The following is a 25,979-nucleotide window of genomic DNA, read 5'->3' on the forward strand; positions in this document are numbered from 1 at the left end:
GGCTCACACCAGGCAGTCTTTTCCCACCTCCAACCTACACCGAACTTCCTGCACTTGCTGGGGTTCCCAATCAATGTGCCGAAATCACACCTGACTCCCTCTCAGATGCTTTTCATCATTGAAGCTGTTCTGGACACAGTGCAGTTTCTGGCCTATCCTCCCTAGCAGCAAGTCGCTTTTCATCTTGAATGGAGTTTCGAACCTCTGTACGTCTTTCCGCCAATACAACTCCTGCCCGGAGTTCTCAAGATCAGGAACGGCCAAGTTCAAGTAATCCTTGTGGCTCCTAATTGGGCACGGAGAGTATGGTATCTCAAGCTCTTGTGCATGACCATTGGTCCTCTAGTCAGGCTGCGTCTTCGAGAGGCTCTTCCGTTTCACCAACAAGGGAGGGTCCTGAACCTGCGCACCCTCATCCTTCATGCGTGGAGGTTGAGCGGAGACTGTGACAGCTTTCAACCTTCCTCCCGAAGTCTGTAATGTTATTCTGGCAGCCTGGCATTCCTCCACCAAGTTGGTATATGCTTGCCGTTGGGAAATGTTTGTTCAGTGGTTTGCTTTCCACAACATTTACTGCCCTTTTGCTGCTTTATCCAAGGTTCTCGTTTACTTGATCTTTGGCTCACAAGGGCTCTGCCCTGGGGACAGTTAAAGCTGATCTCTCTGCCATCTTGCCATTTTTGCGGCTGCCAGACCAACCATCTCTCTTTAAGTCATCTGTTGTGGCGAGGTTCCATAAAGGCCTGCAGCATATGTTTCCCTCTATGCCATTCATCATGCCGCAGTGGGACCTCAATCTGATCCTCAGCTCTCTCATGTGTGCACAATTTAAGCCTTTGCAAAACTGCCCTCTTAGGCTGGTGACCGTTGTTAGACCTGACATCCATGTCGTGGTTCTCCCCCTAACTTTTTGCCTTCAGACCTCCTGTTCATCCTGATTTCTTTTTTGCTGGCCTTAGGACTCTGCTCACTTTACCACTGCTAACCAGTGCTAACTTGCTTGTGCTCTCTCTATAAAACATGGTAAGACTGGCATGTACCCAATTGGCATATTTAAATTAGTTTTAAGTCCCTAGTAAAGTGGCACTACATTAGCCCAGTGCCTGCCAATTAATTGCTGCTAGTGGACCTGCAACACTGTTTGCGCCACCTGCCTAAGTACCACTTTAAACATGTCTCAGGCTTGCCTTGCAGTCTGTGTGTGGAGTTTTAAACTGCTATTTCAACCTGGCAAAATAAACCTTTTACCAAGCCCAAACCTTCATTTTCAATGCATATGACACCCCCAGGGTCGGCCCTGGACATTCCTGATGAAAGGGTGTATAGTGTTTAAAAAGATGGACATGTACTTTTAACTTTACATGTCCTGGTAGTGACAAACTCTTTAACTCGTTTTTCACGACTGCAAGGCCTACCTCTCCGATAGGATAACATTGGAGTTACATTATTACATTTTATAAGAGTCAATTCCAAATGGGAAAACGTAAGTAGTGTATGTTGTAGTCTCCGAAATTGTAATGAAATATTTTGACTTGTGGTGAAGTCGGACTTTAAATTATGATCCCAATGTTTCGTTTGTCCTGGGTCTTGGTGACAATGATTGACGCTTTCTGGCCTTTTACTCACCCCTCATCAGTACTGGAAGGTGGCCCATCTGCAAGCCCTGCAGTGAAACCTGAAATCTAATGGGCCCAGCATTGAAGCTGCCTCTCTGAGGGTACACCACTCTCCCTTTCTCCATCCAGACCTCATGGTGGTGACTGATGCATCCCTGCTCCATTGGGAGCAGGGATCTAGAAAGCTGGAGCCTCTAGTCTCCAGTTTAACGATTTGTGCCATTTGTTTATCCCTGAAGACTTTCCTGCTGTTTTTCAGGGGGAGGCTGGAGCAAGTTCTCAGAAACACCACCATCCCCATGTGGTATTGCAGTAAGCAGCACAGAGTGGAGTCTTGTGGCAAGAGGCTTAATGTCTCAGGAAGTACCTAGAGTTGCAGAACTTTTTTCAAGTAGCTAACCATCCTGCAGGGTCAATGAATGCCATAGCAGACACACTGAGAAAATGCCGCCTGGCAGCTCACAAGTGTTCTTTTGTATCCTGAGGTGGTGCAGGGCATATTCAGTCACTGGGAAGATCCCTGGCTAGATCTGTATGCTACCATCAGGAATGTGCAAATTCAGCAATTTTGTCAATTGGAGCTTCTGCTCTCAATAGGTAACTCATTGTTGCTGGAATGTAAAAAGGGACTCCTGTACGCCTTCCTTCACCTTCCTGCCCATAGCTCTGAAGATGATCAAGAAAGACAAAGTCATCCTAATCGACCCAAACTGGGTCTAGACTATCTAATACCTTAAACTCCTGAGTTTGAGCATCTGTCCTCCAAGCAGGCAGCTACTTCAGGAGGATCTCTCCACTATCAGCCAGAGTCCTTCTTCCAACATTTTTGTCTCTTAGCTCTCCATATTTGGAGATTGTACGGTAGCAATTGACTGCAATAAAATTACTGGCTAAAGAGGTGGATATCATCCTGGCGGCCAGACTCCCTTCTCCAGAGCTATCTATGCTGGGCCCTGGTGCATGTTTGTTAGTTGATGCTGTGTACGAAACCCTGACCCCTTAAAAACTAGACTTTCAGATGTTTTGTTGTCCGTTCTTTCTTTAGCAAACAAGACCTTGCAGTGGGCAGTGAAACAGGTTATTTGTTGGCCTCTTCTGCATTTACCAGACAGCTCTTCTTGTTTAAATTGCAATGTAATGGTGCGGTTAATTGAAGGTTTGACAAATTTCCCTTCCAAACCGTTTGTGATGCCCCTGTGGAAACTTAAATTGGTCTTGACATTTATGTGTACAGACTTCAATACTATGAACAAGTTGCTTGCTGCATCTCTTGCCACTGAAAAATTTCTTCCTCATCGCTATCACATTGACAAGTCACATTAGAGAAATGTAGGCACTTTAATTGCAACCACCCCACCTTCTTTCAAATTAGTGCAGAGGATTCGGTTGGCCTTCTTACCAAAAGTTGTGACTCCCTTCCATTATGGGCAATTGATCACTCTGCCAGCGTTTTTTGCTCCTTCATACCCCGTAAAAGAGGAGAGGCTCCATCGTTTGGACCCCAAAACGACTTTTGGTTTTCATGTTTATCTTACCAAGGCGCATTGAGTGACTTTCAGCTATTTATGGGGTTTTCTGGAGTGCACAAATAGAAGACAGTGGAGAGAGGATTGTAACAAGATAGATAGTCCTCCACATCAAGATTTGCTATGCACTGGCCAGGAAAATCCCTGAAGTACCACGGTAAGTCCAAACCAATGTCCAAACATAAGCATAACAAAACAAAGTTGCACTCTACCCCATCTTTCCCCTCTTTCAAAAGACAAAAAGCAGAACGACGTCACAGTGTCAGTTGGTCTTCTTCCGGCTTTGCCTTTGCCTTGCACAGTTGATCCTGGTGCAGCATGAATTTTCTGGGTTGTCGCCGACAACTATTCAGTAAATTGAGACATTTAAGGAGGCTATTAATATTTGCAGATATTTGCATTTCTTCCATCTCTCTCTGGTGCAACTTCAGCCCCCAAGGGTCCGCCAGGGGCCTCAGTCGGGTTACTGTTAACGGAGCTCCGTGCAGAAAACCCTATTTGACCTGTTCTGGGCCTCATACCGGCTCTGGTACAGACTTCCACCATGACCAGTCAACCTGTCCCTCCGTTATTGACGCCAGTACCACCGGTGCGGGAAAGGATCTGGTGCTTATTCCAATGTCTGACCTTGAACCGACTTCAGCATCATCATGACCGACGTAATACAAAATTAGTAAAGTGCCACCAGTCACCATACAGCTTGATTCTGATCCTATGTCACTACTAGGGCAGCGCACAATCATAGACTCCATTATTTTTTTTGCTCCGATTCTGACCAAAGTTTTCCACCATCCAGCGATGATGATGGTGGGGATGGGGATAATTTGCTTCCTCATTATGATGCTGACAGTTTTTACAAGGACTTACAAGAGGCCAATGAGCTTGATACATCCCTTATACAGGGTTAAACTCTCCGTTTTGACCGCAAATGTAACATTTGCAGTCATTATTTGGTGAGCAGCCGAGGTCATGGACCTACAGCTTTCCTCTGTTAAGGATAAGGCAAATGTCCTTATGGACATCTTACCATCTGAGCCAGCTACATTGGAGCCCCTGGTCAAAGCCCTGTCTTGCCATTTGGTGAGTATGCAAGTGGCCAGACATAAAAGACAGATGCCTGGCAAACCTGATTTTCGAGCTAAGCATTCTGTCTGATTATTCAAGCTTCAACCAAGAATGTACGCCTTCATAGGGAGTCTGATACTATTGAGATCTTGAGAATTTTAAGGTTCGCTTGGCTAGCCTAATACTGATGCCCTTTGGGACATGGCAAGCAAGATCTCACTGGCCTAACTGACTCAAACTTTATGACCTCACTGACTCAAACCCTTCAGGATGCCCTGTGATTGCTCTTGCCTATTCAGGTAAAAAGCTGATTCTGCCTTTGACCTTTTCAATGATAGTAGAGCCACGGCACTCTCCCTACACCTTTTAACCCCAATCAGACAGTTTTCTCATCAGTTTTGGAAATTTCAAGGCTTCTCTAGGGGGCTGTCGTACAGGCACTCCCCAGCCACTGCTGCAATAGCCCCAGTGCTTTCGAGACCCGGGACTTGGATTTGGCAGATAATGTGAAGGCCTGCAAGGGCATCAGTCCTCCCAGTCCCCTTCCCCTGTGGCAGCAACCACTAAGCTACATTAGGTTGTCATTAGGGGCACACTGCCATGCCAGGATCCTAACACTCCCAGGATGACCATCCATCACGTTGACACACGAGTCCTTCAAATAAACCCTTCCTCCCACATCCGAATGAATCTCATGGGATCACCTGTCCATTCTGTTGTAATAGCTGTGAGTTTTACTTTACAGAGGAGCAATAAAGAGGGTTCTGGCCTCGGAAAAATTGGAGGGTTGCTACTCTTGCAATTCTCTTTTGTGCCAAAGTAGGATGGGAGCTTATGACTGTTGTAGTCCATTGTCCTCTCAATGCCTTCCTGCTGGATGTGTATTTTCATATACCTGTCCTACAGTCCCACAGACATTACCTGCCATTCAAAGGTGTTTTTCAGATTGCCTTATGACGGCACCTCGGTGTTCACCAAATTGTAGTGATGGTCACTGCTCTTCTTCGGAGCCCAGGGATGCCAGTATTTCCTGATCTCAAGAACTGACTGTTGAAGACAGGCTTGCCGCAGTCACTTGTACACAGCCTTCAAACAATGGGGAACCTCCAGACTTCAATGGGGTTCATGATCAACAAACTGAAGTTGCATCTGACTCCTTTGCAAACGTTGCCGTTCATTGGGCCGATCCTGAATACTGTACAGTTCAAGGCCTTACCACTGCCGCAGCGAGCCCTGCACATTCAGGCTATGATCCTGATGTTTCGGCCTCATTCCTGGATATTGGTGATAACAGCTCGTAGGCTTCTTGACCTCTGAGCGTTGTCGGTCTTGCTGCCACTTCCAGGAACTCCCCAGGACACGCCCACGAGCGCTGGGCACGCCCCCTCCCTCACCCCACCTGTCCATAAATTATGTGCACCCATCGAACGCGCAGCGGACGAGCGCAGCGGGCGCGCCTAAGTCAAGCCCGTCTGCGTCCGAACGGGGCACGGGGCCTGTCACCCTGCCCATTCCGCTCACGTCACTCAGTACTCTTTTGCGGACCTTCTCGATCTGCACACCTCATGGCCGCTGGCCCCTACAATATGCTCGCAGCTCAACCACTTGGGCCTGGGCTGTACTCGTAACACCTTCCCCGAGTTGGATGCTTGTATAGATTCCTCTCCCCCTCAAATCTCCTCTCACTCCCCTTCTTTGCACCCGTTCCCCAGCTTTGAGCTTAAAGTATGTTATCTCAACACCCGCTCACTTGTAAAACATCAGACAGAAATCTTTCACCTCCTTGACACTGATAATCCCGATATCTTGTTCCTCACTGAAACTTGGCTGCACGACGGATCCTTCCCTGATATTCTGGCTGCCATCCCTCCTGGTTATTATATTCTCCAAAGCAATCGGGCTTCCGGCAAACCTGGAGGGGGTGTGGCAGCCATCATCAAGCTCTCCTTCAGGTTTTCCGTCCTCACCGTATCATGCATCCCTCAGGTTGATTGTCTCATTGTTAGATTGGAATCCTCTGCATCTTCCCTCATCTGTGTATTAGTTTACCGCCCCCCTCTATCCATGCCAGACTTTCCATCCCTGTTCGGTGATCTCCTCTCCCAGGTAGTTATTAACAATTCCAAAACTCTAGTCCTTGGGGATTTCAACTACTGGCCCCTGGATGAGAAGGAAAGCGCCTGCTCTGCAGCTTTTTCCGATCTGCTGCGCAGCCTGAACTTCTGCCAACACATTAACACTGCCACCCATATCAGAGGTCATACACTGGATCAGGTCTGGACCTCCAATCTAGCGATCTCGGCCCCCCTCACTTCGCCATGTGCCTTGTCCGACCATTTTGTTATCTCCTTCTCCCTCAAAACCCCCTTCTTGCCCTGTAGGCCCCTTGAATCCAATCTCTCCGCCCGAAACTGGAATAAAGCGGACATCAGTCATTTCATCAATCTTCTGAGCACCTCCATCCCCCCGGAATCCAACTCTCTAGACATATATGCCCGTAACCTAAACCTTTGGCTTGAGTCTGCCAGTGACGTGGTAGCCCCCCTCAGACGGATCAAACTCTGGCGCCCTCATGATGCTCAGAAATGGTTTTCTGAGGACCTGAAAGTCCTAAAGCTCGGTCTCAGGCAAGCCGAGCGCCGGTGGCGCAAAAATTACTCCCCCCACAGCCAGGGTAGAGTTTTTATCCCTTCTCAAAGGGTATAAATCCTCTATCGTGTTAGCTAAAACCACATACTTCTCCAACAAAATTGTGGAGTCAGCTACCAAAAGCATCTTCTCGATCGTGGAGGAGCTATCCCATCCTGACAGAGTATCCATTAAACCCCTCCCTTCCCAGAAGCTCTGCGACTCCCTCAACCATTTTTTCATTGAGAAGATTGTAAAAATTCAAAATAGCATCCTGGTGTCGCCTTTCCCGAACTCCTCTCTGCCCCCAGTCTTCCCTCACGCCGATCCTTCTCTTCCCTTGCCTCTCACTCTGATTCCCGCTATCACGGAGGCGGAGTTTCTCGCTCTCCTTAGTAAAGTCACCTCAGGATCCCCCACCGATTGCTGCTCCCCCAAGATACTATGCAAGGCCTTCTCTGCCTGCCCCGCCCCCCCTTTGGCACTACTGAACATCTCCCTCACTTCCGGCCGAGTCCCTCGCATCTTTAAGATAGCCGAGGTGGTACCTATCTTAAAAAATCCGACTGCCGACCCCACGATCATGAGTAACTTTCGCCCCATTTCTCTCCTCCCCTACCTTGGCAAGGTGCTTGAGACCCATGTCACTAACATTCTGAGTTCTCATGTCGAGCAGTCCCACTTCCTCGACTCCCAACAGGCCGGCTTTAGGCCCGCCCACTCCACTGAGATGGTCATACTCTCCGTCATGGAAGAACTGCGCAGGGGAGCCGACTCTAACATCTGCCAGGCTCTGGTTCTCCTGGACTTGTCGGCTGCCTTCGACACGGTCGACCATGCCATTCTGGTCGACCGTGTCAGGCAGGCTGGGATTGAGGGCGCTGCCCTTGATTGGGTTCGCTCGTTTCTCACTAGCCGCCAACAAGCGGTTCGACTGTCTCAGTTTTCCGCGGATAAGGTCGACCTGAACTGTGGCGTGCCTCAGGGATCCTCTTTGTCCCCTCTCCTTTTCAACTTATACCTCACCCCTCTGATCAGCTCTCTCCGAGATAAAAACGTCTCCGCATTTAATTATGCGGATGACATCCAGTTAGTTTATAACATCAACTCCTCGGACTCCGCGGATTTTCAAGCTACCCTCTGTCACATCAGTAATTGGATGGGGGCAAATCACTTAAAACTGAATCCCGACAAGACCGAACTGGTTCTTGTCGGAGGCCCTTCCAATCCCTGGAACTCCAACTTCTGGCCCGTCAGTCTGGGTCTGCCTCCTTGCCCTACCGCCTCGGCTAAAAGCCTGGGAGTTATCATCAGCAAAGACCTCTCGATGAAACCACAGATAAACGCCACTGTCTCCGCCTGTTTCTTTCAACTACGCAAAATCCGAAAAATTGCTCACTTTCTCACTACCGAAGCCCTTACCTTAGTCCTTTTGGCATTGGTCATTTCCAGAATTGACTATGCCAATTCCTTGTACGTAGGCATCCCTGACTACCAGCTCAAATGTTTGCAGCTTGTCCAGAATCAGGCAGCTCGTCTCATCTTTCATCAACCTAGGCACCATCACACCCGCCCTTTGTTAAAATCTTTGCACTGGCTCCCTGTCTCTGAACGCTGCAAATTTAAGTTGGGATGCCTTACCTTCAAATCCCTGGCCGGTCTCAGCCCCTCGTTCATTTCTTCCCTCATCCACCTGTACGTTCCTTCCCGCAATCTGCGCTCTGCCCACCTGGCTCTTCTTAAAGTCCCCAAAGTCAAGCGCAAGAAATGGGGCGGTCTCAGATTCTCGTTCCTAGCCCCTTCTCTCTGGAATTCCCTCCCCTGGACATAAGATTGGCTTCATCCTACACTCACTTCAGATCTCTCCTTAAGACTCACTTGTTCCGCTCTGCCCACCACTAATCTCATCCTCTCATCTTCTTCATTTTTTCAGTCCTTCCCCCTTTCTCCGTTCCCTTCTTCCTTCCCAGGCAGTTGCTTATCTCAGCGCCAAGAAACTGTACAGTGAACGTCGCGCTTTATAAATACTTTTCACATCACATCACACATGAATAGGGGCAACAGGCCCAGTGAAGCACCAACCCCACCCCCCAGCACAGATGGAAGGAAAAACGTACCTGCAACCGGTCGGGGAATCCAGAAGAGTTGGTGCATCCAGGAGAAAGATCCCTTCGGCAAGTGCGTGGACACCGGCACAGCTGATCGAGGGGCAGCGAGATTTTTTCCAGAACCATTTGTTTTCACCTACACATTCGTCCCAGGCGGCAGGGTGGGAGGCAGCTGGCACCCGGCAGGAAGCTGCAGGTAGCCGTTAAGTAAACGGCAGAAAGGGCGTGAACTGCACTGAACTGTGTTCCAGCACGCCCAGAGCCAGGCCTTGTTGGGCAGAACACATAAGCCCCTCGTGCAGCAGCAGCACAGGAAGGGGGCAATAAGGAGGCATTTTTTTTCCCTTTGGGCACAACTTAACTACCCAAGCGCACAAGATTTTTGGGTGGACACTACCCCCCAGGAGCAGCCTGGGGCCCCCCAGACGGGCCAAAAGAGGAGCAGGGGAGACGCTGGACCGGAGCTGGACGACGAACTACAGGCAATGCTGGAGCAGGCCATGGCACTTGTGGCATTAAAGGAACAGACCTGGATCGACCAGCAGGTCAAGGCAGGAGCCCACGCAAGAGGGAAGAAGCAGCGACAGGTAACCCCTCCAGCGCCACCCCCCACGAGATCCAGAGATAAGGGGCATGCCGCCAAGATGGCGGCACCCACAAAGGTCAACAAGGCTAGCGCAAAAACTACCATGGCCAAGGGGGTGGAGTGCGGTGGGAGCAGGATCCCACAGGCCAAGAGCAGGAGGGCCACAACCCTGGAGGTGGTATCGAGCTCAGAGTCCGGTGGAAGCAGTGGTGATGAGAGGTCTGTAGCCAGCAAGGCGGCCCCCGACAAGCAACGTGGAAGGCGACCCAACTCGGCAAACAGGGAGAGTGGCAAACATTGCACACGGGACGGCCAGGGTGGGCGCGAGCAAGTAAGGCGCGTTGGTCCAGCAACAAGGAAGCCAGGGCAAAACATGACCATGGGCACACAGTGGGAAGCGGGTAATGCAGCTTTGCAGGGGCCCTGGTCCATGCCACCTCCATGGTAGACAGGGCTAGGTCAGGAGAAACAGGGCTTCCAATGGGAATCTTGGGTTGCAGGGGTCGCGCACCCCGCAGTGTGGACGCCTAATGGGGAGGGTGGCTGGCCCTTTCAGCTCCCCTGCACCCCCCCCCCCCCCTGCTGAAGGATCTAGTGGGATCACCCCTCGGCTTGGAGCCCAAAAAAGAGGCGGGGAAATTCAGGCTAATACCCCATTTATCCCATCCCAAGGGTGATTCCATAAACGACTGGTTGAAACAGGGGTAATGCACTGTGGCCTACGCATCAGGCAGGAGGGGAGGGGTGCCCTGCAGGCAAAACTGACATAGAATCAGCTTTCCGGCTATTGCCAGTAATCCCACACAGCTACCATCTGCTAGGTTTCAAGTTAGACGGTCAGTACTATTATGACAAATGCTTACCATTGGGATGATAGATATAATTCGCATATTTCGAGGCCTTCAGCGGATTCCTGGGGTGGGAGCTAGGGACACGCGCTACAAAAGGGGGACGCATCCATTACTTAGATGACTTCCTTTTTATTGGCAGGGCCGGCACGGGGGACTGCACCAACCTCTTGTGAAGCTTCATGGTTCTGGCCCAGGAATTAGGTATGCAGTTAGCGCAGAACAAGACGGAGGGCCCAATGACGAAACTGTCCTTCCTCGGGATAGAGCTGGACTCAGTGACCGGGATGGGCAGACTGCCGCTCTACAAGGTAACAGAGCTAAAGGAAATCATTGGTAGACTAAGGCAACAGAAGAAGGCGACACTGGGTGAGGTACAGCAGCTGCTGGGAAAATTGAATTTTGCTACACAGGTGATCCCTGCGGGGCGCGCCTTTGCAAGACGCTTGGCATGGATGACCAGGCGCATGACACACAAGCACCACAGGGTCCGGATCACAAAAGGGATGAAGGAGGACGTAGGGCAATGGGAGAACTTCCTGACAGATTTCAACGGCACCCTCATGTGGTGTGAGCCTTGGGTGCAAGCAAACCAACTCGGACTCTACACTGACTCAGCCGGGCCCCCGAACGAAAACCCGGTACCGTAAGTGTTGGGAGACATTCGTGGCCAGGACAGGACTAAAAAGGGGACGGCTGGCAAATCAGGAGATAGTCTTAGACTTCATCGAGTGGTCCTTCACTTCGGGCAAACCCAACACTTGGGCCCAGACACACTTGAACGCAGTAGCATATTACACAAAACTGGCGGCAGGGAAGGACCCAACTAGGGCCTTCCAATGCAGGATGGCACTGAAAGGGTAGGTTGAGGCAGGCACAGAAGGATGTGAGGCGCCCCATCCACTTTAGCATATTGCAGCAGATGTTGGGTGGCCTTGGGGGAATATGTACCTCAGGACAGGAAACCCTGCCACCTCCCCTCATATGGAGGCCGTGCAGCGGACGCGCGCAGCGTGCGCACCGCTGGCGTGCCTAAGGCAAGCCCGTCTGCGCCTGGCCCGCGCCCAGCCCCAGGAACCCTGGCCCCCACGAACGCCACGACGCCCGCCTCTGCTACGACTCCAGCACCCTCAACGCCGGGCGATCACGCACCTGCTGCCTGGCCACCCCGAGGCGCACCCAAGGACCCTTCTCCTGCCGGAACTGCAGCTTCACCAGCATCTGGCCCACCAACCCACCCACCGAAGAACCCAACTTCCTCAGATGCATCCTGCTCAACACCCGCTCCGCCCGCAAACACGCCGCCGAACTCTGGGACCTACTCAACACCAACGCCCCAGATGTCGCCTTCCTGACGGAGACCTGGCTGAAACCCTCCTCGGCACCCGACATCGCCATAGCCATCCTGAAAGGCTACAAGATCACCCGCAAGGAGGAATTGCCTTAGTCCACAGAAATACCCTCAAAATCTCGACAGACATAGACGACACCCTCAGCACTGTCGAACACCTACACTTCCAGATCCACAACGACCCCAACACTACCCTCATCTACAGACCACCCCGGACCCCAACAGCAGTTCAGCGACTCCATCACCGACTTCATCAATGCACACGCCCTCGCCTCCATGGACTACATCTTCCTCAGGGACCTGAACTTCCACCTCGAGAACAAAAACGACTCCAACTTTTCCACCCTGATCGACAACCTCGCCAACCTCGGACTCCGACAACTCGTTACAACACCCACCAACTCCGCCGGCCACATGCTTGACCCCATCTTCTCAGCAAGCTCCCACGTCGTCTTCAACCGCACCACCGAACTCCACTGGACCGACCACAGCTGCATCCACTTCACCTACCGGAAACCCACCATACACCACCGCACCCAGCAGATGCCCTGCCGCCACTGGAGCAAGGTCACCGAGGACCAGCTAACCTCCGCCCTCGCCTGGGGCCCACCCGCAGACCCGACAGACGCTGCAGCCTCAGAGAATGGATCGACGACTGCACCAAACACCCTTGCCCTGCTCAAGAAGCCCCCCAACACCCACACCAGCAAAAGAGCCAGCTGGTTCACCAAAGACCTCCAGGCCTCCAAGCGAACCTGCCGAAAATTCGAAAAAAGCTGGATCCGTGAACAAACACCAGAAACCTTCACAGCCCTCCTTCAAAGACCGCCTAGACAACAACGCACACAACAGCAAAGAGCTCTTCAGCATCGAGAAGGAACTCTCCAACACCAACGACATCCCACCATCACAAGACCTGTGCGACTCGCTGGCCACCTTCTTCCATCGCAAGATTGCAGACATCCACGACAGCTTCAATGCCATCACCACCCCGACAACCGCCGAGACCCCCGCCCCCACTACCACCATCCACTCCGACCGCCTGCTCGCCTTGACCAACATCAACGACGACGACACCATCAGATCATGAACACCATCCACTTCAACAAAGCCAGCAGTACCATCGCACCCCACCTCCGGAAAACCATACACATCTCCTTCGAGACAGCGACCTTCTTGGAGAGCTGGAAGCATGCAAAGATCAACGCCTTACTCAAGAAACCCAAGGCGGACCCTAAGGACCTCAAGAACTTCCAACCCATCTCCCTGCTCCCGTTCCCAGCGAGGGTCATCGAAATGGCCGTCAACAAACAACTGACCAGCTTCCTCGAGGAAAACAACATCCTGGACCCATCCCAGTCTGGGTACCGCAGCAACCACAGCACCGAAACTGCCCTCATCGCCGCCACCGACGACATCAGGACCCTGCTCGACAACGGAGAAACCACGGCCCTCATCCTCCTGGACCTGTCAGCTGCCTTCGACACAGTCTGCCACCGCACACTAAGAGCACGCCTTCACGACGCCGGAATCCAAGAGGTGGCCCTGGACTGGACCACCTCCTTCCTCTCCGGCAGAACTCAGAGCGTCCGACTATGCCCCCCCCCCCCCTTCTGCTCCACAGCCACCAAGATCATCTGCGGCGTACCCCAAGGCTCATCCCTCAGCCCAACGCTGTTCAACGTCTACATGGCACCGCTCGCCACGTCGCACAACGGCACGACCTCAACATCATCTCCTACGCCACCCAGCTAATCCTCTCCCTCACCAAAGACCCCCACACCGCTAAAATCAACCTCCACGAAGGAATGAAGGACATCGCCGACTGGAAGAGAAACAGCCGACTAAAGCTGAACTCAGACAAGACGGAGGTCCTCATCTTCGGATCCACCCCCTCGGCCTGGGATGACTCCTGGTGGCCGACTGCACTAGGAGCACCCCCCACACCCACCGACCACGCACACAACCTAGGGGTCATTCTCGACTCCACCCTCACCATGACGAAGCAGGTCAATGCCGTCTCCTCCTCCTGCTTCAACACCCTCTGCATGCTTCGCAGGATCTTCAAGTGGATCCCCACCGAAACTAGAAGGACGGTCACCCAGGCCGTCGTCAGCAGTAGACTGGACTACGGCAACACACTCTACGCAGGAGCCCCAGCCAAACTCCTGAAACAGCTCCAACGCATCCAGAATGCCTCCGCACGCCTGATCCTCGACATTCCTCGCCGCAGCCACATCTCACCCCACCTGAGACCTGCACTGGCTCCCCATCAGCAAGCTCCTCACCCACGCACACAAGGCACTCCACGACACCAGACCAGCGTACCTCAACAGCCGACTCAGCCTCTACACCCCCACCCGCCAGCTCTGCAGACCGCGCCCTCGCCACCGGCCCCCGCATCTGATGAGTGACTGCCGGCGGCAGATCATTCTCCCACCTCGCTGCCAAGACATGGAACACCCTCCCCATCCGCCTGCGGCAGACCAAAGACCTCCTAACCTTCAGGATACTGCACAAGACCTGGCTCGGCGAACAGTAGCAGATTCCCCCCCCCCCCCCCCCCCCCCTCCTCCTAAGCGCCTTGAGACCCTCACAGGTATGTAGTGCACTTTATAAATGCTATATTTGATTGATTGATTGCTATTTGGGTCAGTGTTCGCACTGGCATTCTTTGGGGCTTACAGGATCAGTGAATTGGTAGCCCCAGCAGCTGGCGACCCAGGGACAGCCTGCATTAACAGGGGGGACATAGAGATAGGCGAAGGGCTAAAACAGACCAGGCAGGAGAGGGAAAAGGACTAGAATCAACTGCATTAAGGAGAAGGCCTGCTGCCCAGTGTGCTTACTGAAGAAATACTTGGGTCCCGATGACTACGGCCACGGGCCGCTTTTCAGGCACAGGGACGGGTTGTTCCTCAGCTGTTTTCAATTCAAAGAAGTAATGAGAGACTCTAGAGGCAGCGGGGCTCCCTGCGAAGAAGTATGGATCCCACTCTTTCAGAATAGGGGCAGCCACCACAGCCGCAGGGCTAGGCCTGGATAGCGAACAAGTCAAGGGGATAGGACGCTGGGCATCCCGCGCATTTAAACGTTACATATGCCCAATGATGTACTGAGTTTGGTCTAACCCACCCCCCCCCCCACCCAGTCTAGGTCCGACCGAATCACGGAAGAAGGTATGGATCTTAGGTCACTCCTATGTGACGCGGGCCCAGAGATGGGCAGCTGCCAGACGCTCATTCGGCGGGAAATGGCTGCGGGACACCAACGTAGCCTGGCTGGGGTGTTTTGGAATGAAATGGGATCAACTGCTTCCCGCGGTGCGGGTAGCAACGGGGCAAGGTGGCAGACTGGCTGTGGTTGTGGTCCACCTGTGAGGCAATGACTTGGCGGCGCAGGGGAGGAAGGTCCTCCTAGAAAATATGCAGAAAAGACTCACGGCCTTGTCCCGAATGATTCGCCCAGCTGAAGTGATTTTTTCAGAACTAATAGTGCGGAAGGCATGGTGTGGGGCCATGGACTTGAGGGCGGTGGAAAAATCCAGACGGAAACTCGATATTACCATGGCGAATGTTTGTAGGGCCAATGGCTGGGGCTTCCTAAGACACGGTTTCATAAATTTGAGGTCACCGGTCTATCACTTGGATGACGGGGTGCACCTGACTGGGGTAGGAATGGACATGTTCCTGCTGAACATTGTAGGGGTGCTGGAACAGATGGGTTTTAAGTAAAAGAAAAAAAAAAGAGAGAAATTACTAATGGTAGATTTAAGGCTCACGCAGTCTTCTTGGAATGTCTCCTGGCAGGGGCACTGAAAGAGCCAAGGGCGGCATATTGCCATAGAAAGAGTAGATGTGATGAACCCGCAGGACCCGTGGGATGCCTACCGAGCAGGGGCACCGAGGGAGGGAAATGCAAGGACTCGGCCTCAGAAAAGATAGAGTATATGCTCAAGCAAGGTCCTTGGGATGCCACACGGCGGGGACCCCTGGGAGCAGGGAGGGCCCATGAAAGGGTCAAGGGAAAGCGCGACGGCACTTGTGGCCCGGGCAGGTCCGGACGGACACCCTCCAATTTGGTAGCAAGTTGAAGCCTAGACCCGCGAATCGGAGGCCCAGACAGGGCTCCCTCCCTTCCTGGGAAATTGAGGAGGCTTGGTCCACACAGCAACCAAATGATGGCAAAGACAATGAAATGTGTTAACATGGATATTAAAAGGGCAATTAATAGGACCATCAATATTGCAAAATGTATAAACAAGTTATGTTTGAATAAACTGCGACCTTTTAAGGCACCAAAGCAAGTTGTCGGGTGATTTAAGGGTTAATACGGGCAGTTTGAAGCAAGGGAAGGGGGGGCAACTCGCCTCCTGCAGAGTTGCCCCCCCTTCCCTTGCTTCAAACTGCCCGTATTGCCCGTTTGCAGAGTGTCAAAAGTTTTGCATGTTGGAGTTTCCATGAAAGGTTTTGCTAGGAGATGCATTCTCATTAGGGTGGAACACAGGACCCCTGTAAGCTTTCCTGTCCTCGCCTCTCCTCCCCGAGATCTGAAAGAGATCAGGAATAAGCGGGCACAAATCATCCTTGTGGATTTGGAATGGGTCAGGAGTGTGTGGTACTCTGAACTTCTAAGCATAAGCATCTGCCGGCAGATCAGTATATCACTTTGAAAGGATCTTCTCTTTCAGCAGCCAGGCAGGGTCCTTCACATCAATCTGTGCAATCCACACCTCCATGCGTGGAGGCTGAGCGGCAGCAGTTACCTGCTTTTGTTGTGCCACCCAAAGTTGTGGATGTCATCCTTGACGCCAGGTGTCCTTCCAAGAAGTCCACTTACGCCAAGTATAAATTTGTGATCTGAGTTAGTCTGCAAGACAGACCCTTTACAAGCTAAACTATCAGAAGTGCTATTGTCAGCATTAGCTTTCACCTAGCAAGGCCATGCCATGGGCACTATAAAAGGTTGTTTGTATTCCCTTTGAGCGTTAAACATTTTCCGGACAGTCTGTCCTTGTTTAATCGCCTATCATGATGCAGTTTATTAAAGGCTTGACTGATGTGTTCCCTTCCAAACTGTTTGTGATGCCACAGAGAGACCTTATCTTGGTCTCATGTGTACACACTTAAAGCCGATGCACAGCTAGTCGTTGCTGCTTTTAACTCTAAGGAGTGCCTTCTTCATTGTATTCACTTCAGTCACTGATGGGGCAGCCCCCTCCACTAACTTTTTTTCAAACAAGCTGGTGCTGACTACTCGGGCGCAGCATGTTGGGCAGTCCATCACCTCCTATTGTTCTTCATTCCTCCTCACCCCTTGAAAGATGAGGAGAGCATTCATCGACTGAACACCAAAAGGGCTTTAAGCTTTTATGTTGATCATACCAAGTACCAACATGTGGACGACCAGCTTTTTGTGGGGCTCTAAGGGGCAAAGATAGTGAAGGCGTTGCAGAAAAGGACTTTCTCAAGATGTATAGTCATCTACATTAAGTCCTACTAGCCTCCAGAAGGTCTGAGAGTTCATTCCACCAGGGCCAAAGATGCTACCACTGCATTTGCACACAGGGTGCCTGTTCTTGATATGATCTTTGCTGTGAGGTGTGCATCAAGGTACATGTTCATGAATCACTACTGCCTTGATTGCCCAGTCAGAAGAGAAGGCAATTTTGCGCATACAGTCCTGCAGGACATTTTAGTCTGAGTCCATTCCCAGATCCACCACCTTTGGAGGTTTTGCTTTGGTATCTATTCTAAAGGTGAGGTATCCATTGAAAGAACAAGTTTCTTGCCTTTGGTAATGCTCTTTCTGGTGGATACACTACCTAACTGCAGAAACCTCTCTGCCCTCCCATCTTCTCGTTCTGTGGAATGGTCACTGATTCCATCTAAAAGGTAGAGATCTGCACATTGGTTTTGTGGGCCTATCTCGAGTGCGTGGATAGAGCCAATAATGAAACTGACATCAGTGCACAGCTGTGGTATGCGACACCGCTCTGTCAGTTGCCGGCAGAACATTGTCACTGCGGAGCCACACGATGGCCAGGAGCACTGCTGTGTATGCTTTCTGGATACAGCCTGGCTTGTGGGGATATTCTAAAGGTGAGGAATATACAGTTAGAGTATTCACCAGAAAGAGTATTACCAAATGTAAGCAACTTCTCCTTCTAGACGCTACCCTTTTTCTATTTTATGAGTCTTTGTGTGCTTTATAATCATTATCTGTTCAATGGATGACATAGTGAGTGTTGACTCCTGTATTCTCGAAAACATTTGACGACAACTCATTAAAATGAAACTCGATGACTAACTTTAGGAGTCATTGGTCCAGCCGTTTGCAAATAGCTCCTCCTTGAGAGTGCCTAAAGCATCTTAAATCACTTGCCATTTTTGTACCTTCACTCTGCCAATGAATTCCTGCTTTGCGTTTCATCAGCTCACAGAGAGCTGAAGTTATAAATCAGTTGAGGTTCCCAGAACGTGATAACATTTAATTTTTTTGCACTGAAGCAATATGGCTCAAAGTTGGTACAAATGTCTTTTAGAAGGCATTTTATTATATTGTTTTTTTTTTCTGGTGTGGTGCATTAACTCCTTAACCCTATTCTCATACATGTACTTGAGTATTTGAAGTGTGCCTCCTCCTACCCAGGGACTACATGACCGGGCTGGAAAAAAAACCTCTCAGAAATTGAGCCTCCTGATCTTTTGATCCCCCATAATGACCCACCCTTTACCTGTGCAGTAAATGGGGAGAAGCCCACAAAACTTTGTTTCACTTGGCTGCTTCGTGCATACATACATCACATGAGTCTTACTGGTTCAGACTTTAGGGATGGAGTTTCTAAACCTGCTGAAGCCACATTTTAGATCCAGAGTCACTGAGCACTCTGGATTGTTATCGGACTATCCTTTCTAGCCCTCTGGAAAGGTGGTTGGCTAGGCACAGCTTCAGTGGTCAGATTCAGGTAATTTACTCTGTGGTACAAAGGGCTGGGCTCTTGCTAATGGGGCTTATGCTTAAAACGGAGCATTTGGTAAATACAGGGGCTTTTATTCTTCTTTTAACTGAATCGTGTCTGAGGAGAAGCCGGGGCTTCTGTTTGTCAACTCAAGCCATTGGATAACCTCCTCTAAATTCTTTCACTGCCACCTTCTGTGCTCACTTTTTCTCCTAGCATACAGTACACATTGGAGAGGTCTATGACTAGAAACAGGAGAATACCAGAAGGCATGTCCCTTTTCAGAGCCCTGTGTCCATGCCAAGCCCTCTTCAGAATTTCAATCCAGCGGCTCTGTGGTCCCCTTCATTCTCCGAGCACATGTGGAAAGTTACTGGGAGTGAGAGAACTAGAGGGACATGTCTTTGGAGCCCTGGAGGCTGGCAGCCCTGCAACATAGAAAAAGACTCTGGGATCTTGTGTCAAAAAGATTGAGATGTTGTAAGATGACCTTCGGTTGCTCTGCAAGTTACCCTGCTGATTGCCCGCAACCATCCTCTCAAGGAGGCTTATGGATGTATCCAAGAAACAACTTTGCTCAAAGGATATGGGGACAATTGAAGTAGAAGCAGATGTAAGGAGCAGGAGTCTACCCCTCCACCTCCTCCTCCTCATTCAACTGCTCCTGTTCTTTGTGATGAGCAGATTCAGCAATTGATATCTACATTATCAGAGGCTTTTGAGAGAGGTGCAGCAGAGGAGGAAGTGATAAGGGACGAAGAAGTGAAAGGGACACGCAAACATCACATATCCATGGAATGGGCACAACTTCTACACCAATTCAAACAGCAGACTGCACGGGAAGAGCTACCCACTACATCCCAGTCCCAGACAGCACATACAATCCCGATTAGGCCGGAAGAAAAACACGAGTCAGATTGATCACACACCAGGAAGGCCATATTACAATCGACACAACCACCAGAACCCCAAGATAGTTCAGGAGAAGCGACCACAGCCCCCCCCCCACACACACAGCCATAGACCGCCAATTTTACACGAACGGTCAATCAGTGGACCGCCCGCCTGCACATACCCCCTGCCGACCCCTAATAATCACCCCAGTTAGAACCCAAAAGTCACAGTTAGGGAAACAAGCCGGTAGTCATGAAATCTGTACAAGATGGAAGGGAGCGCATTCTTGCACACAATAAATCATACCACAACCTCCGTAATTGCGCAGATAGGCATAGCTCCTAAATCAGGGGAATATCGTCCCAGTTAGGTTGCAGAAAGCATATGGACAATGCAGACAATCAATGAGTATGTAACAATTGTTATGCAATAAAGATAATGTTGACTTGTAAAAAGATATAAAATGCCAATAAAAATGTTAACAAAAAAAATCAAAGGTTTTTGAGAAATCAATGGACACTTCAGCAAATTGATAATCTCCATGCTCTCCCGAATCTTCATTTTCATCTTAAAAAATATATATTTTCCTTCTTCTGTCCTAAACTTGCCTCGCCATCATTCTGGCTCATACCTGAATTTTATGCTGAGATCCAAACTCCAAAGACTATTCCTAAAGACCAGTTTATCGAGAAAACTGAATTGTCTACCCTTTAATGTACTTGGATGATAACCTTTCAGGTTCCCATGGAAGATAAACAACCAGGCACCAGTTCTGGAATGCTTCAGCAGCTTTAGAATTCGAATATATAACTCCAAATTCGAGTCCCAGTATAAGTGAATTACTTTCAAAATCCCACAAAGCATTGACGATGAAAAATGTCAGATCTACTAAGAGAGAAGACAGTTTTTCTAGCTCTTCTAGGAGACAGGAATGGCTTTTATTCCGGTGTCTTCTTGGTTCAAACGTTTTCCAGAGATTTCAGACTGATAATAAATCTAAACAGATATATTCACTTTCTGAAGAAAACCCTCTCTAATATAGCTACTTTTCAGCAAAGTATTTTTTTAAATACCTCCATAAGAATGGATGATAGTGTTGAATCTCTAAGTTGCCTTCCTTCATGTTCCAGTATTTTGCATCATCAGACGTTCCTCAGTTTCTTTTTAGCGGGGATTACCAGTGGCAGTTCCATGTGCTTTCTTTTGGTATAACATCATCATCAAGGGTCTTGACAAAAGTATTAACACCTGGCTTTGACAAAGATATCTTGACACATCCCTCCCTAGACAAAGCGCTAATGCATCAACCTCAAATGTTGGTAGAGCAATGAATTCCTAATCAACCGCAAGCAGTTGCATCTTGTTCTTTGATCATTTGAGCCAATTCCAGATTCACCTGGATATGTGTGTCTTCCTCGGACGAGAGTCACCAGGATGCATTACCTTTTATTCATTCTCGGGCCTCAGAGGCTAGCTCAGGCAAGAGAATGGCTCTGTATTGAAGGTCACTTAAGACCAGCATGGGGGAGGGAGACCACCCTCGCTAAAAATTATCACAGGGTTTACAAAATCTACAAAATCTATTTGTATAGCGCTTTTGTGTCTCCTTTAGGCATTGTGTATCTTTTTCAGGTGCATGGCCTTGACACCACCACCGTCTGTGTGACACATCTTTTAACATTGGAATCCTTCATCCAAAGACCTGGACTATCAGCCTCCTCTATTAGAAGTGATGTGGGTGGACTTAGTAGTGGACGTTTTCTTCAGACGTCAAATCTCTCCCTCACCCCCCCCCCCCCCCCCCGCTAATTTTAACCTCGGATGAAAGTAAGATTTGTTGGGGAGCCACTCTGGATCATCAAACAATTGAGAGAAAATAGCTTTCAGATGAAAGACTCAATTCTGTCAATTGGAGGGAGATTAAGGCGTTGTATTAGGCACTGCTACATTTCTTTCACCTTCTTCAGAAACTGGTATTCCTGGTAAGGTAAGACTTCTGGGCTGAAGAATGTGAAGCCTCTATCAAGGACATAAGTAAAGATAATTGGGCTGCTCCATATAAATCTGCTCTGTTATAGATGTAGGTATGAAACGTACCTTCATTCGAATTCAGATCAAATATTAATAGCAGATATTTCCTAGAGGAGTATTTTTCTCCTGTGCGTTTGTTGCAAAATTCTATTAATTTGAATGATTTATTGCATCATACAGGAGTTACTTTCATTGGGAATGGAGTTGCTATGAGAGTGGTGGTAAATCCTTGATTAAGGGAAGACTGTAAGGTCAAGGAAGTAATTGCTCAGTTACTTACTGGTAATCTTCATTGCCCTGAACATCCTGTAGGTCCCTGGCTCCTCTCCCACTCGCAACTTCTAATCCTTTAAGCTTTAGAATGACATGATGTGTGAGAGTCTTCTCCTCCTTTCTTGCAGAGGTAGGAGAAAGTGCATTATGGGGGGTGGGGACCTGAGGGCATAGTCCTTAATTCTGTGAGTTATTGTTTTAAACTGGGTCATGTGGTGCCTGAGTGGAGGGCGAATCGAAATGAATAAGTAAGTACCGATATCCAGAGTAATGATGATAACTGATAAGTAATCAAGCAATTTGTCTGCATGGCATATAGGTGCCTATTATATTAAAGTATGCAGAGTGTTGGCTCTTCTTCCACCCAATGGACTGTCATTCTATCATCTCATGCTACTGGCTATTTTGTGTATAATTCCACCTTCTAGAAAGTGCCTCTTCTGTAATGCATACAGGACTAGGACTAGAGTAAACCTCAAAACTATGGTCAATTCTCAGAGAGTTTATTCATTCCATTCCTTTTCTTCTAAATGCATTCTATTCAGGAAGTAATCCTATATTAATACTTGGTGTAAAATAAAACCCAACGGAGATCAGGAGGCCTAAAGTTTAACATGCATTTAATGTAAAAATAGTGAGCAGACTAGCCAAATAACTGACAATGGTTAATTCAACGGACAAGAGCACCCACTCAAAAACAGTTGGAGATAATAGTGCTGACTTGTAGTCAATTTAGGCAGGTTTTATGCACTTCACTCTCCATGTAAGTCAATTGGAACCCAAACATGTGATGTAAACTTGCTTCATTTTAAATAACTAGAGAGCAGGAGGCAGAATCTTCTCATGGGATGAATGTGAGGGGTCCTTGAGTTGCAGCCACTCATACGTAAAACAATTGCTGACTTTTTAAAGGAAGATGTTTTACTACGAGATGCAGAAAATGTGCGTGCAAATACACCACACTAAATAAAATGGCTTCTGAGCCTATGTAAACTACGAAACTATGGTTACTGAACACCTCCGGTTACTACAAGAATGACATTAAAACTACATGTTGTAGCATATCCGTGCAAATTAATGTAGATATATGTGTAAAGAAGCATTGGTATTAAGGCAGCAAGTGTATGTGAATCTGCTTTCTCACTTGGTAAAGGCTGTAAGAGGGGTGTAATGGGAGAACCAGCATTTATGCATGGATGTAACACATGTAAACCACATTTGTGAATGTTTGTCTTTACATGCATTAACACACTGAAGAAGGACGTTTGGCTTTGCTTTTAATACCAGAGTCACTTTACTGGAAATGCAAGGAGCATGTCCTTTTTAACTTGAACTATTAACCCTTGCTTATCACACTTTTCGCTTGGTACTGTCTTTGAACATGGGTATTACCAGCTCGGGAAATATAAATGTTACTGGTTCTGTCTTCACTTAGGAAGGTATAGGGCCACTGTCCTTGGTGTGAAGTTTATTTACTAAGGCCTATCACAAATAAATAATTGCTAGAATTTTCAATAGTGAGCCTAGTAAGTAATGAAAACAAGAATTGCATTAACTATTTTTTAGAAATACAGTTGCGTATATACCAATTAGTGAGGGATATGTCTATGAAGTAGTCGTATGATTTTAAATATTATAATTATTTGTTTTACAATTCAATTTATTTATTTTGAAATGGAACTCCTACGGAGGTTCACAAAAATACACAGACAGATTAAACGAGATATACTTTACATACAATACAAAAATCTTCCTTTATGCATGGCTGCCTGCTAAAAAATACTTTTTTTTCCAAGCATACTGTGTGGTGTGCAGAAATAAATAAATTGATACATTAAATCAGAACATTCCTATGGAACAAGAAGAGAGATATTAAAACATGTATACAATCAAATATCCAACCATCAAGAGTTGCGACATACAGAATAGAATTAAAAATTACCTAATAAGTAGCCAGAAACCTTTAAAAAAAAATTATATATCCTATAGCAGACCATTTCATTTGGTGGGGACTAAACAAATGAACGAGCCTCCTGGGCAGAATGGATATTACATTTGATAAATAATGATCTTAAAAACGTGTGCCTGGTCCTTTGTAACTCCATGCACACAAATAGCACATGATTACAATCTTGGATTTGTAAATAACACATTTCACAAATTCTCTCATCTCCTGGTATTTTTTCCCAAACACCGGTAACTTCTGTTAGGGGCAACAAGTTGATTCTCAATAGGAGTATCAGCCTTCTAATCCCGTGATGTAGGTTCCAAGTTAAATAAAGCTGCGGTTTATTCCCCAAAGCGCTCCCACAGACCACCTCATTACGAGATTTGGACTGACTTAAAGCAATGTCTCTAACCAGACTGAGCGAGGTTACGGACTTCTTTATAAACAGCTTCAATACGGACTTTGGCATGGGGAAGACAGTGTTCAAGCTGAGCCCAAATGAATCATTTGCTTGTGCAAAGGACCTAAAGAATGATGATTGATCTTTCAATTTATCAAAGATTTCTATTCTCAATGCAGCCCTAAGAATACCCTCATCCCCCCAGCAGAGGGAATTACCCCACCCCAGAACTGCTGCCAGTGATAAAATATATGAGGATACTAACCCAAATTCAAGACGTAAAACATGTGGGGCAGCCAGAGAGTTTAGATTACAGATTTGATGCAGGATTCACCCTTCGGCCTTATCAAAGGATAGCCAATGGTTCATATCCAATATCTCAGCAGCGTATGTTAATGAAGGGAACATGACCAAAATGGTGTCAATTTGTTCTTTTTTTTTTTTTATTTACATTACGCAAACTCCGAACTCATTCACTGCAAATGATGAAGATTGTGTCGAAAACCAATGAACCAGACTGTTTCATTTTAATTCGAGTGCATGACTTAGAACAAGATATTGGCTTTCTGTAAGATTTCACGCATTCTCATTTGGTAAATCTAAATCTCTTCTGTTTACTTAGATGTTCTTATGTTTTAAATCTGCTGCGGGCTTTATCTTGCATACAGTAAAACTGAATGTAAGCATTTTAGTTGTATAATAGCTTTGCGTTTCTATTTTTCTTCTACAGACGAGGAAGGTACCATCACGCTTGACATGGCAACTCTACTAAAAGCCTCACTGGGGCTTTAACATAGCACCTACATTTGTATATATTTCGAACCAGAAGAGGAATGACATGAAATCATATCGCATCTGAGAGTTTACACGCTCCTTGAAGCGGATTTCGGAAAATTTATAATTTTTTTTGTATAACAAACTGCTTCAAATGTAGCTACTGAGAAAGTTTTCCGGCTATTTGGAAGTAAGCTATGAAATGGCTCAAAACAATACAACTTCTAATCCCGGCAGTTGCTTAATACATTTTACAAAGCAGTTTTCGAAATGGGAACATTGTTGTCAATGTAACAGATTTACTTGTGTTTTAGATATGTAAGTATTTTTGTACTGTAAGTATTTCTACCTCTATACGACTATTTCAGTAGATGATGTTTAGATTGTTTTCCTGTGCCTTATTTGACAATGCCTGTCTGTCAACGTGCTTGTTTTTTTTTTTGTCTGCTTATCAAATAATTAAACTAATAATAAAAGTCAAATTGATCACTTGAGCTTGGTTTTTGCATTTTAGTTAGTCTATCTTCTCAGATTCCTCCTCATCATGTTGAAAATATTAAATATGCATGGATTGACGTAATGGTTTAATGGGTCATCACTATATTCTAAATATTTTTTCTTTTGTCATGTAGTGCAGAATATTAAAAAAAAAATCAAAAGTTAGTTTAGTATAGTCGCAAATCTTCCTGCAAAGTGAAAAGTGTACATTTACATGAGATAGTTCACCACATTAAATCAAATTATGTGTCTGCAGGAATGCTTTATCCTGATATGTCTTTTGGTGTCTGCTAGTGAATTTAGAAAAGCGCTGTAGTAAACTATTATGACTCCAGCACGCAATAATCTATGGACCTGGTACATTGCATGCAATCAAGAGCAAACATTCAGGTATCACCTTGGTTTTCTTTTGAGGACCTCACATCCTGTATATTTGTGGGTGTTTTACTTCCAGTGCAGTTGAAATGTATTT

At 47.8% G+C, this 25,979-nt stretch overlaps 1 protein-coding gene across 3 annotated transcripts in view; it reads left to right on the forward strand.

The window, feature by feature from the left end:
* SMARCAD1 (SNF2 related chromatin remodeling ATPase with DExD box 1) overlaps positions 1–25,503 on the forward strand; it is a 683,175-nt gene extending 657,672 nt beyond the window's left edge. For all 3 annotated transcript variants that reach the window (XM_085641145.1, XM_085641146.1, XM_085641147.1), the window contains one exon: positions 24,966–25,503. In XM_085641145.1, the coding sequence (XP_085497271.1) occupies positions 24,966–25,027 (62 nt within the window). In that variant the 3' untranslated portion in view covers positions 25,028–25,503. The remainder of the gene's footprint in view (positions 1–24,965) is intronic.
* Positions 25,504–25,979: the final 476 nt, after the last annotated feature.

This window comes from Triturus cristatus, chromosome 2_2 (assembly GCF_964204655.1).
Source record: "Triturus cristatus chromosome 2_2, aTriCri1.1, whole genome shotgun sequence".
NCBI lineage: Eukaryota > Metazoa > Chordata > Amphibia > Caudata > Salamandridae > Triturus > Triturus cristatus.